This window comes from Mobula birostris, chromosome 27 (assembly GCF_030028105.1).
Source record: "Mobula birostris isolate sMobBir1 chromosome 27, sMobBir1.hap1, whole genome shotgun sequence".
In the NCBI taxonomy this organism is placed as follows: Eukaryota; Metazoa; Chordata; class Chondrichthyes; order Myliobatiformes; family Myliobatidae; genus Mobula; species Mobula birostris.
Genome location: NC_092396.1, coordinates 20,521,697 through 20,536,949, shown reverse-complemented (window position 1 = coordinate 20,536,949; position 15,253 = coordinate 20,521,697). Strand labels below are relative to the sequence as shown.

The 15,253-nt window shown below is 41.1% G+C and overlaps 1 protein-coding gene across 1 annotated transcript in view; it reads left to right on the top strand.

Annotated features, from left to right (window-relative positions):
• Positions 1-4: 4 nt before the first annotated feature.
• Positions 5-15,253, top strand: part of LOC140188778 (uncharacterized) — a 17,339-nt gene continuing 2,090 nt past the window's right edge. Inside the window, exons 1-8 of the mRNA XM_072245403.1 lie at positions 5-479; positions 629-837; positions 8,019-8,136; positions 9,469-9,613; positions 10,609-10,810; positions 12,224-12,357; positions 12,504-12,639; positions 14,028-14,138. Of these exons, the coding sequence (XP_072101504.1) occupies positions 757-837; positions 8,019-8,136; positions 9,469-9,613; positions 10,609-10,810; positions 12,224-12,357; positions 12,504-12,639; positions 14,028-14,138 (927 nt within the window). The 5' untranslated portion in view covers positions 5-479; positions 629-756. The remainder of the gene's footprint in view (positions 480-628; positions 838-8,018; positions 8,137-9,468; positions 9,614-10,608; positions 10,811-12,223; positions 12,358-12,503; positions 12,640-14,027; positions 14,139-15,253) is intronic.

The following is a 15,253-nucleotide window of genomic DNA, read 5'->3' as shown; positions in this document are numbered from 1 at the left end:
CCTTGCTCAAGGGCACAAACACGCTGCCACAGCTGAGGCTCGAACTAGCGACCTTGAGATCACTAGAGGAACGCCTTGACCACTTGGCCACGTGCCCAACACTAATAAAAGTTTTAGATAACATTTCAGTCTTTACAGCAAAGGCAGCTGAGGTATTTACTAATGATTGCTTGTTTTGAGATAATACCTTTTATAACCTTGCCCTATTTTGGTTTGACTTTTCAGTTTGACATTTTGCCAGGGTCTACAAGAACAAAAGTAAACTCAAATATGGTAAAGGTCAAGCCAGTTATTTGTGCCATTGATTTGTAGAGCACTCTGCAGTACGGAGCAAGACCAACAAACAGACCTGGCCTGGAGCGAGCAGGAAAGTGGCTACAGTGCAAATTGGAGAAGCATCTGGTTGAAGACCATCTGATGCTCTGGGCTGCACGGGTACAGCAGGCGGATCAGTTTCACAGGCAGACCCTGCTGATGCGGTATGTCTCTGTTGGTAGTAGTTTTTCACTGTTTGCCTGCTGTTTAGTTATGTATTTGTTTTTATATTTCCCTTCCAGGTACAGAAACTGATTCAGTATGTGTAATGGTGAGGGGTTAATAAACTCTGTGTGTAACTTTCTTCCTGCAGAGTACTTCTAAGTTGGAGCAAGTGGGGGCAGACCTGCCAGAGACGTCGGGAATTGGTTGCTGGGTTTTCTTTTGGCCGGCAGCGTCGAGTTGTGCTGACTCTTTGGAAAATACGTTTATTACAAAAGCATGAAGCTGACAGAAGATGCAGAAAGGTGCTGTGTTGGAAAACTCGAGAGGCAATGTCCCAGTGGCACCAATATACAGAGAGTGAGTGTCGGCAAAGCAATTTGCTGTGACGGTGCAGCTGTTTACACAAGGACTGACGATGTTTTAAAATCAGAATCGGGTTTAATATCATCGGCATATGTCATGAAATTTATTGCTATGTGGCAGCAGTACATTCAATACATAATATAAAACTAAATTACAGTAAATACATGTATTAAAAAAATTAAATAAGCTGTGCAAAAAGAGAAAAAAAGTAGTGAGGTTGTGTTCATGGGTTCAATGTCCATTCAGAGATCTCATGGCAGAGGGGAAGAAGCTCGTCCTGAATCGTTGAGCGTGTACCTTCAGGCTCCTGTACCACCTCCCTGATGGTAGCAATGGGAAGAAGGCATGTCCTGGGTGATGGGAATTCTTAATCATAGATGCAGCTTTTTTGAAGCATTGCTCCTTGAAGACGTTCTGGATGCTGGGGAGGCTAGTGCCCATGATGGAGCTGACTGGGTTCACAGCCTTCTGCAGCTTATTTCGATCACCAACAAAATAGGGAAATCTTCTCATGTCTGACATTAGATAGGGAGACCAGTTACAGTATCGTCCAGGTAGATTCAGATTCAGATCTATTTATCATATGCACATAAAAACATACAGTGAAATGCGTCATTTGCATTAACAACCAGTACACCCAAGGTTGTGCTGGGAACAGCTTGCAAGTGTCACCACACTTTCTGGTGCCAACATGCGTAGCATGCCCGCAATTTTCCTAAGAACAATGCAAGCAGCAACAACAAAATACCAACAGCAAAACAAGCCCCTTTCCCATCCCCCCCAGCCCCACTCACACTACCCAGCCAGGCCTCCCACCCCAGGACAATCTACCTACGGACCAGCTGGCCTTGTTCCCAGGTTCTCAGACTTGCAGGTATCAGGCCTCCAACTTCAGACTTCACTCCAGGATGCCGATCACATGTTTGACCTTCAGGCCTCAACTTCCACCCTGCGATCCTGATGACCTGGGCCCTCGTGACTCCTTTGCGTCTTCGACCCTCAGGCTTTGATTGGTTAGCACCTGCAGTGTTGCCGGACTATATCAATTATAATTAGTGGTATGAAAGTAGAGTGATCACTTGGATATAACTGTAAAATACTATGGACCATAGAGATGTTGGAAATGTTGTTTAAACATTCAGTAAATGCAGGCAATGGGCCCCACAGCAGAAATGGTCTTTGATGAGCTATACATCAGTATAGTCCTTCCTTAATTTCTGGCAATTCTTCGTACTTTTTGCTTATTCATAGTATTAACAAGTGATAGTTGTACCCATTTTAGTAAAAGTAATTGCCAATTCTCATATCTCAAACAAGAAAAAATCTGCAGATGTGGGAAATCCGAGCAAAGCACACAAAATGTTGGAGGAACTCAGCAGGCCAGACAGCATCTATGGAAAAGAGTACAGTCGATGTTTTGGGCCAAAACTGGGCTGAAGTCCTGCCGAAGGGTTTTGGCCCGAAACATCGACTGTACTCTTTCCCATAGATGCTGCCTGGCCTGCTGGGTTCCTGCAGCATTTCGTGTTTGTTGCCAAATCTCACAATTCATATTCTGCAAATTTGTATTGCTTCTTCTAGAGCGAAAGCAAGTCCAGGATCTCCAGGCTTATTTCCTTTCTGTTCACACACTGAGGGTGAAGCTTTTGACTCTTCAGACCTGGAAGCAGAAAGCAGAGACACAGAGAAATGTGAAGATAATGGCAGACATGCAGGTGCAAAGAAGGTCTGGAACAGTTATTACTCTGAGGCAGTGTTTGTGTAGAGTTTGTGATCCTTTGGGTTCAGTTCAGTTTGTATTCCTTAGGCACGAGACATAGATGAAGGCTGTTAAATGATAGGAGGTTCTAGAGAGAAGGTGAAGGCTGTTAAATGATAGAAGGTTCTAGAGAGAAGGATCTTAGGAAACTGAAAGGTCTGAAAGTAGATAAGTCACCTGGACCAGGTGCTGTACACCCCAGAATTCTGAAAGAATTGGCTGAAGAGATCGTGGAGGCATTAGTAATGATCTTTCAAGAATCACTAGGTTCTGAAAGACTGGAAATTGCAAATGTCACTCCACTCTTCAAGAAAGGAGAGAGGCAGAAGAAAGGTAACTCTAGGCCAGTTAGTCTGATCTCAGTGGTTGGGAAGATGTTGGAGTCGATTATTAAAAATTAGGTCTCAGGGTACTTGGAGGCACATGTTAAAATAGGCTGTAGTCAACATGGTTTCCTCAAGGGAAAATCTTGCTTGACAAATCTGTTGGAATTCTTTGAAGTAGTAACAAGCAGGATGGACAAAGGAGAATTGGTTGATGCTGTGTATTTGGATTTTCAGAAGGCCCTTGACCAGGTGGCACATGAGGTTACTTAACAAACTACGAGCCCATGGTATGACAGGAAAGATTCCAGCATGGATAGCGTATTGGTTGATAGGCAGGAGGCAAAGAGTGGGAATTAAGGGAGCCTTTTCTGGCTCGCTGCCGGTGACTAGTGGTGTTCCACAGGGGTTTGTGTTGGATTGATTCTTTTTACATTATATGTCAATGATTTGGATGATGAAATTGATGGCTTTGTTGTAAAGTTTGCAGATGATATGAAGATAGGTGGAGGGGCAGGTAGTTTTGAGGAAGTAGAGAGGCTACAGAAGGACAGACAAATTAGGAATGGACAAAGAAATGGCAGATGGAATGCAGTTTTGGGAAGTGTATGGTCATGTACTTTGGTAGAAGAAGTGAAAGGGTTGACTATTTTCTAAATGGAGAGAAAATACAAAACACTGAGGCACAAGACAATGGGACCTGGGAGTCCTTGTGCAGAATTTCCTAAATGTTAATTTGCAGGTTGAGTCTGTGCTGAGAAAGGCAAATGCAATGTTAGCATTCATTTCAAGAGGACTAGAATATAGAAGCAAGGATGTAATGTTGAGACTTTATAAAGCACTGGTGAGGCGTCACTTGGAGTATTGTGAGCAGTTTTGGGCCCCTTATCTTAAAAAGGATGTGCTGAAACTGGAGAGGGTTCAAAGGAGATTCACGAAAATGATTCCAGGATTGAATGGCTTGTCATATGAAGAGCGTTTGATGACTGAGCATGTATTCGCTGGAATTCAGAAAAATGAGGGGTGACCTCATTCAAACCTATCAAACGGTGAAAGGCCTTGATACAGTGGATGTGGAGAGGATGTTTCCTGTGGTGGGAGAATCTAAGATGAGGGGACACAGCCTCAGAATAGAGGGTGTCCTTTTAGAACGGAGATGAGGAGGAATTTCTCTAGCCAAAGACTGGTGAATCTGTGGAATTCTTTGCCACAGGCAGCTGTGGAGGCCAAGTTTTCATGTATATTTAAGACAGAAGTTGATAGATTCTTGATTGGTCAGGCATGAAGGGATATGGGGAGAAGGCAGGTGACTGAGAGGAAAATTGGATCAGCCATGATGAAATGGCGGAGCAGACTTGATGGGCTAAATGGCCTAATCCTGCTCCTGTGTCTTATGGTCTTATGCCAGTGAAAACACTGAGGTCCACCATTTGTCCAGTGTGTGGTATGATGCCATCTAGTCATACACTAGGAACGGGGTTGTCAGCCTCACTCATTATTGTGGGAACTCTCAATCCTTCTAAAAGTTAAAGCTGTCTGCACTAGCCATCCCTGACAGAGTGCTGGCAGATTGTTACAGCCTGTGTGATCAGCAGCCTATTGTGGTCATTCACTATAGCTTTCTGCATCCAAAATTACAGGTGGTCACTGGAGAAACCCCAGTAGATCGTTGTGTTGCAGCGTGTACAGCAAGGATGTTGAGTGCACCTAACTGTCCAGGGCAGAGGGCTAGGCTTTAAAGTAATAAATTTGCGTGGAGCATCAAAGAGGCTTAAGTTACATGCAGATCAAAGTTACGTTTACCAGAGGGATCTTGGTGACTGATCTTCGTGGACTGAATCCAATGGTAGAAGTTTTGACTTTGCACCTTTCTACTGTGCTGTAACTTAGTTTTTGATGACAATAATTGGACATAGCACAAACAAGTCTTGCATATCTTGGAATGTAAAAGACCAAGGGGTGATTTAATTAAAGATTTTGAAATGTGAATTAAAAACTGATGGTTGGATAGAAAAAGAGCTTTTTTCCTGGTAGAAAATTTGGAACAAAGACATACAGCCTCCTAACTAGAGTCAGGCCTGTCATGAGTGAAGATATGAAGTAGTTTTGTTCATAGGGAAATTTGAAACTTTCATAGATAGCATTAGGTGCAAGATCATTTGTTAGTCAGATGTTGATGTATTTAAAGGATGCAAAGTTACAATGGAACTGAGTAGCATTTAATTCAAGGGGCTAACATACCCCTTAATTTCTATTGTGTAACTCTTATCACCACGTGAAACATTACTAATTCATTATTTTCTTGGTCCAGATATCTGTGGGCTTGGCACTCTGCTGCACTTCAGAAAGAGAAGATGTGGCAGAGGCTGTGGACATTTCAAACTGTACGGAACCAACAGGTCCTGTTAGGGGCTTTTAGTCAGTGGAGGTATCACTTGGAGCTGCAGCACTTCTCAGAGAGTTACAGGAAATTTAGAGCAGCACAGAGAGTTATTCAGTGCTGGAGGCAGAGGACATTACTACAGCAGGCTGTGAGGCATCGAGCTACAATCCTCATTCAAACAGTAGGTAAATTAGATTTGTCCATCACAACATTGTCGCTAATCCATATTCCCAGTTTCTTCCCAATCCCCCTATTTCTGCTTAAATAATGACGTTTTCTTCAGAAAGATAAAATCATTTTACTCCTGAGCCATTTGACTTCCCCACTACCTTTTGTATGAAAGCTATTTTCTCTGCTTTTAGTTTAACCAGTTTTTATTGATTTTCTTGCCTTGTCCTTGGTCACTTTTCTGAGAAAAATCCTTCCAGTATCTGCCCAACCAACAATTATCATTATCTAAAAACCTTTCGGATATTTTTCTTCCCAAGGATCATTGAGGTGAATCAGCAGCAAGTTTTACTTAAATCCATTGCATCCTCCTCAAGTTTCAACACTCAGATTTGAAGACAGAAATTTCTGTATTTTTCTCCATTATGGACAACTAATGTAGCACCAGGGTGTCATCCCCTTCTTTCTAATCTTTTTCCATCCTTCTACCTACAGAACATACATCTTTTAAATTGACTGTTTAAAGTAAATTAGAGTTAGCATCACCACCTTTGGTACCATAGTGAGGGACAGTCAGACTGCTGGTTAGGAAGAGAGGAGGTAGGATTACACAGGGGCCAGAAGAGGGCAGCGCTTGACAGCAGCTATTTGGAAGCAATATTGGTAACCGGCCACAAGAGAGCAGCACCACCTGACTGCCAAATAAAAAGCACCAAAGAAGTAATCAAGTTGTAATTCTTCAAGGAGTAGTTGTGAAAAGTATGATGAGTGGTTCCACAGAGTTACAAAGCCTCAGGTACTTGCACAGTATTCAGGGTTTCTAAGTAGTACTAAAATACATCTGCCAGAACATATTGTTGATTGTAACATTACTGACACCAAACCGATAGCATTCCTATAATTCAGATTCATATTTACTCATTCTATGTACATTGAAACATACAGTGCTTTCACACACTGCTTTCTTTGAGATGTAAATAATCAGTGGCTCTTATGCTAGTTGAATTTGTGTCAGTCATGTGCATCCTTGGACACAGATGGATGACCACTTTCCCCTTGGTACCTTCCTGGGACTTGGTGATTGTATCAGCTTTGGATGCAGTCTAGCACTTTGTGGCTCATCTTGTCACTTTGTAGTGGGCGGCCGGCATTTTGTGTAAGCAGCAAATGATTATTGTGCATCTTTCTGAACTCGGCATCCACTTTCACCTAAAGCTATAAACTTTGATGACCATGTCTATACCTGGTATGAGATGCCTTTAGCTAGGAAATCTCTACGTACCCTGATGCAGGGTTTAAACCTGAAACATCAACATTTCCTTTCCACCCCATATATGTTGCTCAACTCACTGAATTCCTCCAGCAGACTGTTTGTTGTTCCAGATTCTAGCACTTGCAGTCTCTTGTGTCTCCAAAACAAATTCTGTTGCTTATTTGAAGTAATCTCTTTCTCTCTCTAATCCAGCATCACCTGTCTTTTTTTAGCCCCATTTCTTTTTGCCCATTCTTCACTCTAGGCTTGGCTAAATTAGGCTCAGCCATGTCCTGAGCCTGTGGTTCATAAGCAGCGAGGACCTGCCTGGATATGGAGTAGGAATTTCTACAATCTGGATTATAAAGGTGATGGATTTTTCAGAGGCGCTATCTTTTCATTGGAATCTCTGCTTTGCTTCTCAGCTCTTTACATACTGCAGTTTCAAATGTCTGTATCTTAGTTTAAACATTAAAATAAACCATCATTAAGAATTAAAACTCCCCGCCATTCTTGACCCCTGAAAGAACCCTAAAGATCAGGAAAATAACAGAGATCTAAAAGCTGCTTAGAAATTTAATAAACTGTCAACAAAGTTTGGCTGGTGGCCCTGCCTCCCACAAGAAGCTGCTGATTGGCAATAGCGCTGACGTTGTGTTTGGTGATATTTGAAATCCTAAAGTATATTCCTATCAACAACACTCTTGGTTGTCAGTTTCTTTAATAGTTTATTGAATTTGAACTTTTGTTTCAATGCACACCCTCATCTGTTTATTCACACACTGCATTCCAGGTCAGTGCAACAACCCTCAAACTGCAGAAAATATATGTATTTTTTACCTTTTCGATAAAGGTGTTAACCCTGACTAGCTTTGAATCTCAAACAGCTGGGTCATTCGTGCCTCACTGTGCATACATTTTTCATGTGCCAGTTTAAGAACTGGATGCCAGGATGTTGTTAACCTTGGATCCATCTCTTTCCCCGTAGCCGTGTGGTTATTTTTCAGCAATATTTGGCTCTCAGTGTTGATTGACAATCCCCCTCCTCCAATCTAGGATGATTTTGGATGAGAACAAGGTCATGTTTTGCTATGATGTATTTTGTGGATTCCTGACAAAGCCTGGGATCAGTCACATCTCACATGACTCATGTAAAATTATCCGGCAGAGAGCTCTCAAGGTTTACAAGCTGTGGCCTCATTGCAAACAGTTATATTTGTTTTTGACAGCTCCAATACTATGTTCTCTTATGACTGCTCCATTTTTCTTCTTCCTCTGTTTCATTTGCAGTTGTTCAGCAATTGGAAGGAAGCTATCAGATTATCCCAGCTGTCCTATCAGTTTGCTAATAACATTAAAATGAGGCAACTGAGGCTGCTGCTGCTCGCCTGGGCCAAATTGGTAAAAGGTGAGTTCTTCTGAAGATCACAGACTGCATTTGTTGCTAGTCTTTCCGTAATGGAAGGCTGCTTAGATATGTAACAAACCTTTAGCAAAATTGAGACAGTGCTTTTATCTCCCATCTGTCTGCCATCAGAAGCTGTTAGGGAAATGCACTGAAATTGTGGAAGAGTACACCTGTACACCTCTGTAATACAATTATCTAATTAGTCAATCATGTGACAGCAAACCAGTGCATAACAGCATGTAGACATGGTCAAGAAGTTCAGTTGTGGTTCAGACCAAACACCAGAACGGGGAAGAGATGTGATCTAAGTGACTTTGACTGTGGAATGATTGTTGGTGTCACATGGGGTGGTTTGAGTATCTCAGAAACTGCTGATCTCCTGGGATTTTCACACACAGCAGTCTCTAAAGATAAAGAGAATGGTGTGAAAAACAAAAAAGCATCCAATGAGTTGCAGTCTGTAGGCAAAAACGCCTTGTTGATGAGAGGGGTCAGAGGAGATCGGCCAGAATTGGTTCAAGTTTGCTGGAAGGTGACAGTAATTCAAATAACTACATGCTACAACAGGGATATGCAGAAAAACATCTCTGAATGCACAACACATTGAACCTTGAAGTGGATGGGTTACAGCAGCAGAAGACTAAACTGGGTTCACTCCTGTACCTAATAAAGTAGCCACTGAGCGTATTTGTAGGAACAATACTGCTGGCTCTTAGTTTCTTAATGGATCATTGAATTTGAGCTTTTCTTTTAATGAACACTATTATCTAATCAGATTTTCTTAATGTGTGTACCTATGTACATGCGTGTCTTTCGTTCTCTTTTGCCTATCTCAGTCAACCACACGTACCTTGTAATACTGCTTCAGTTGACCTCATTTCTCTCAGTAAATTATATTCATTAAAATGATAATGAAAAACTAACAACGTGAACAAAATCTCAGATGTTGCCCACTCACCATCACCATTGCTATTGGACCCCTGAAATATTGTCCCCTTAGTGTGACAAGCAAAAATTTAATTGAGAGACAACAAGGTTTTGCACAATGGGATGTGTATGTACATGTGACAGAGTGCAGGTTGGTTTTATTGTTTTTGAATAGTATTTTGTAATCCTGAGATTAATAATTATTTCAGAATATGAGTAGTCATCCAAATTTTGTAGTGTTGAACTCTCACTAAATATCATCTGTGTGTGTCGTTGTAACTCCTGTATCATTACATCAAGCACATCCGCGTACATTTTCTGGGCATGCGGAACAGATTGGCCCATTATTGTAATGTCATTTTAAACCAATTCTGATACATGAATGCACCCCGATTGCTTTTATAGAGCGAAAGGATGAGAGCGTGAGGCAGAAGAAGATGATTTCTGCATCACAGCACCAACAGAAGCAGACTGCTTTTTATCAGATGGCAACATTATATCGGAAACAAAAAGGGGCCGCTTTGTTCTACCATCTAACTTTACTTCGCAGGTATGACAAGTCCACGCTATCTGCTGTGCTGTTATGCTCTCTGCCATGCTGAAAACAGACTTCACAATTGTTTGGAATCCACTTTCCTATTCTTTGCTGTTCTTTAACTCATTGCTGCCAGGTAACGAAAAGGAATGTAACAACCCCCCCTCAGCACATCACGGATCATGAGAATAAAACTTGGGTGTATAATGGCATTGATAATGTTTCCAGACTTTTAGGTACATATTCCATTGAAAAAGTCAATCTGTTTTGAAATAATTTAAAGCTGCCATGTTTAAATTAAACCAATAAAGGTCAGGTGTCAGTAGTACTGTAGTGGTATCACGGGCAACCTGTATCGTAAGATGGAACGTTTCACATTTTACTATGAAAACCTAAGAACTTTACTAATACCATCTAAGGCTGAGTGAGCCCTGTGTGTATCCTCTCCCCTCCGCCCCACCAGAATTGGCAGTGCTGTGGTGTTATGTACAGAAAAGTGTGCCGTCACAGCTAATGTACAGAACCACACACACAATGCTGAAGGCACACAGCATTTATCATCTGTGGAGGGAAATGAATAGTCAATGTTGACTGTTTATATCCCTCCATAAATACCCACTGACCTACTGAATTCCTCCAGCATTTTGTGTGTGTTGCTCAAAATTTCCACCATCTGCAGAATCTCTTATTTATAATATACAGTACAATGAGATTGTGAATGTATAAACTGAACAACACTACATAGAGTATATAAAGGGCAGTGCACTGTTCCTCTTCTTTTGTATTTGTATATATATTTCCTATTATGAACAACATTTATTATTTATTGTTAAAGAGATGCAACACCACCCTGATGAGAACCATTGTGGCCGAGATACTGGGTAGAAAGCACATAACTTAATAGCTACAAACCACATGTTGGGGATTTACCAAAAAGATTACTGGTTTGTATTTCTGCACATTAGATAACCAGCTAAGCTGAACTGGTTTGCTTTCTCATCAAATCCTAGGTGCCTTCTCACTTGGATTGGAAATGTACATCTGCAGAAGCTTTGGGCATTGACTGTATCAGCACAAGCTTCACTGTTGCAGCTTAACTCCGCATTTGCGATCTGGAGAACTCAGTTGCACTTTCAACGTAAGATGGCCTTGTTTGTGCAAGGAGAGACTAAGCAAATCCTGCACAAAGCACTGATAACCTGGTACAGCGAGGTAGGTGTAGAAAGATATGTGCTAATTAATAAGACTTCCGAAAGTGTTGCTTTTCTATTACTTTTCAACGACCATTAAAGAGAATAAAATGTGCTTATTTGTTATTTCCATACAAGCCAACAGATTTCTAGCATGGAATTTGTTATACAGTACTGTGCAAAGTCTCAGGTGTGTGTGTGTGTGTGTGTGTGTGTGTGTGTGTGTGTGTGTGTGTGTGTGTATGTGTGTATATATATATATATATATATATATATATATAGCTAGTGGGCCTAAGACTTTTGCACAGGACTGTGGTAATTTTATGTATTGCAATCATCTGCAATTATCTGAGAGTTGGTTCCTAATGTTTTTGTTTCCTCTTCTTTTTGTTTTATAGTTAGTGGGGTTTTTTTTTCAGTTAGCTGGGGTTCTCTTTTTTCCTTCTTTCTCTTTTATAAAAATTTTTTTTCATTAGCATATATATGTTTTTTTTCAGCTTTATTACATATATACTAATTTGTTGAATTTCTGTATTTTATAGCTGTAGAAGATTATATTAATAAAAAGATTTAAAAATGAAATGTAGTTTTATGTATTGCACTGTTTAGCAACCGCGAGGAAAACAAATTTAATGACATATGAGTGAAGATAAACCTGATTCTGATCCTGGTCTCTTTTGTGGACTGAGAGTGGGAATGGGGCAAGAAGAGGGCAATTATGATTGGGAAAAGGGGAAGAGAGAGGGAGGGAGCAGGAACACCAGAGGGACATTCTGTCATAATCAGTAAACCAATTGTTTGGTATCAAATAACCTTGTCTGGTGCCTCAGGGTTGGTTGTGTCTGCACAAGTGCCCCCCCCCCCCCCCCACCCCTGGCATTCCTTCTCTGCCACCTGTCCTACATCCCTCCCGGGGTGCTCCACCTTGCCATTCCCTACATCATTTGCTTCCGCCAGATTTACTTGATCTTTGCTCCACTTTGACAAATACAGGACTGTGCAAGAGCCACAAATAGTAAAAAAAATTAGACAAATGAAGTAGCATTGTAATGTAATCAGACAGAGTACTAATTTCTAATGGTGCTGTCTATACAAGATACAAAAGGAGCATACCTGTGTTTTGAGTCACTTACTGTTGGAGATGAAATGGTTCAGTAATTTGGCTGTTTTCACTTCAAACTGAATTTATTATCAAGTAATGTATATGTTACCATATACTACCTTGAAATAGATTTTCTTTCAGGCAAAATGGGGAATGAAGAAATACCATAGAATTTACAAAAAGCTCTACATAAACAGATAAAGACTGACAAACAACCATTGTGCAAAAGAAGATAAACTGCATGTAAAAAAAATACTGAGAACGAATTGTTAGCATGGGTTGTTACTTAGTGACCTTTATCTAAGCCACTGCTTATATCTTCTTCTTTGACAGTTGCAGGCACTTAGATATCGTGCCAGATACGTGTCTCAGAAATGTGTGTCACGATGGATTGTTCTTGTGAGGGCACGGAAGCAGCGGGACGCAGAGGAATCTCGTGCGGAGGAACACCACAGGAATCAATCATGGTGATTAGTCTTGCATTGTCACTGAAATACTGCCTACTCTGGTTCTTTCACTTTATAACACAATAATGTTCTTGCATGGAATCGGAGGGGCTTGTTGGGTTGATGAATTCAGAATGAACTTACAAGCTGATTCTATTTTTCCACAGTAAGCTATTTTTTAAGAACTGGCGGAACCAAACATTCCTACAGCAGTTCCTCGAGGAAAAAAGGGTTGAGAAGCTTCAGGAAATCTGGAAACAGTGGAAGAACTTCACTACGAGCAAGCTAGTGACCAGGGGACTGGTGAGAAAATCAGTTCCCTTTTAACAATGACTTTTCATTTAACCAGTTTAAGCTGTGAATATTTTGGTTGGATTTACAATTATAAAATAATACCAATGTCAATTTTCTATTTAAATTATTTATAAGAAAGTCAAACCATAGGAATAAATAACATAAACTATCCTGTTCCGTCTTACAATATGACTTTATGACTTTATTTCTTACATCCTTCACATACATGAGGAGTAAAAATCTTTGTTACGTCTCCATCTAAATGTGCAATGTGCAATCATAGAAATTTATAATAATTTTTAATGAATAGAATAGTCAATAAAACAGAAATACACTCAAATCAGCATGAGTTAATCAGTCTGATGGCCTGGTGGAAGAAGCTGTCCCGGAGCCTGTTGGTCCTGGTTTTTATGCTGTGGTACTGTTTCCCGTATAGTATTAGCTGGAACAGTTTGTGGTTGAGGTGACTTAGGTCCCCAATGATCCTACAGGCCCTTTTTACACACCTGTCCTTGTAAATGTCCTGAATCATGGAAAGTTATTAATTACAGATGCGCTGGGCTGCCCGCACCACTCTCTGCAGAGTCCTGCGATTAAGGGAGGTACAGTTCCCATACCAGGCAGTAATGCAGCCAGTCAGGATACTCTCAACTGTGCCCCTGTAGAATAATTTTCAGCAGGGCTGTTAATGAAGATTTTAAAAATATATTATTTCTTTATTTGACAATCCACAATCTGGTTAGCTAGTCTGGACTTTAATCTAGAATCTAGACAAATAATACATTCTAAAGTATGTGGAGTGCTAAGTGTTACTCTACTCAAATCTTCTTGGTGACTAATAGTTTCATCCACAGACATCACCTGTCCTGTCCCATGCTTATCAAGTTCAGCACTAGTCCATTTGAGGCTGGTCCGGGGTCATTTATCATCTTTCTCTCTGGGGATGAAAAACCTGTGGTGTCTGGTTAATTCTGTTCAGCTGCTACAGTCGGTAATATGTTATATATAGATCCCTACTCAAAGTCTTAATTAATCAGTGAATTACATGATAACATTGACTCAAGGAGGACCTCTGAGGGCAAGGCAACCTCCCCTGAGAATCTCTGCATAGATGAAGCTTCTTAATCTATTTGGGGCCTCAGATGTTCTTGCCGAGTTGTCAGTCTTCTTTGTGGGCAGGCTGGGATAATGGGGTCCAAGCTGCAGCTGAGCCTTGTCCTCATATTGACATAATTAGGAGACATGCCCTCTGCCTGCAAAATAGTAATGGGGAGCTGATTGCATTTCAATCTGCTCATAATTTGGGAGCCTTTAGTAATGAACAGTCAGGTGCCACTGGAACCATGCTCTTCTTACAGCTTTTCACACTAATGGAAGCTTCTCTCCTCCCCACACAGTATGAGCAGAGGCTGGAGGTGAAGGTGTGGCAGTTGTGGCGTAGACGGTTTATACAGATGCAGGTGTCACAGGCGTTTGCAGCCCAGGACAACAGGATCCTGATGTTGGATGTAGGTACCAAAGTTACATACATTGCAATGCTAGTCAGCCTCCCTGGAAGGTGCTGATCCCCTTTGTTAAATGCTCTGGTTTATCACGCATTGGCCTTTCTTTATGACTGGGGATCAGAGATCTGACCTTTATCCACCCATGCCATTTTTTTGAGGAATTACAACTGACTTTCCGTCCATTTCCCAAAACACTAATTTTGGGATCATAGATAAGTAGTCAGGAAATCTGTCTGGTTTCTCTTTCTCCTATCCAGGATTTACACAAGATCTGGAGTAAAGCAGAGATATCCTGATAAATCACAAACCTATCAACCTGAACCTTAAATAGACCTAATGATCTGGTGTGCAGAGTCATCTGTGGCATTGAATTCACCACCCTCTGGTTATAGAAACTTTTCCTCTTCTCTGTTCTAAATGGATGTCCCTCTATTCTGAGGCTGTGTCCTCTGGACCTAGATTCGTCCTCTACAGGAAACATCCTCTCCACATCCACTCTTTCTAGGCCTTTCAATATTTGATAGGTTTCAATGAGATCTCCCCCCCCCCCCCCAGTTCTTCTAAACTGCAGTAAATACAGGCCCAGAGCCATAAAAAGCTCCTCACATGTTAACCCTTTCATTCCTGGGATCATTCCTGTGAACCCCGTCTGGACCCTCTGCAATGCCAGCACATCTTTTCTTAGACAAGGGGCCCAGATGAGGGATAAGCTACTTCTTGTAACAGATTTTCTCTTTTTGATTTGGCCTGCAAATGTTTTGGTTCATGTCCTTAATGCACTGTTTCAGTAACACCATACCTGAATGAACATCAGGTCTGGATTTACCAATTGCCTTTGGAGTGAGATGCAGAATTCACCTCTCCTCCCCTCCCTAGTCACATTGTTTCAGCAGTGGTGACATAGAAATGGACAGTTATTCATAGTCTGAGCTAAAATGTTCCAGAGCTTCCTAATTAGTGTTTTGTTTGAACTGCTATTCACTCTGATTATACACTGTAAAACATTACAGAAACAATGTTATAGGGTGCACAATTGTAATTCAACAGGGGAACAATTTGGTCTCAGATTTTGAACTATACACTCCTATAACAGAAATTTGACTCTCCTTCACACACAG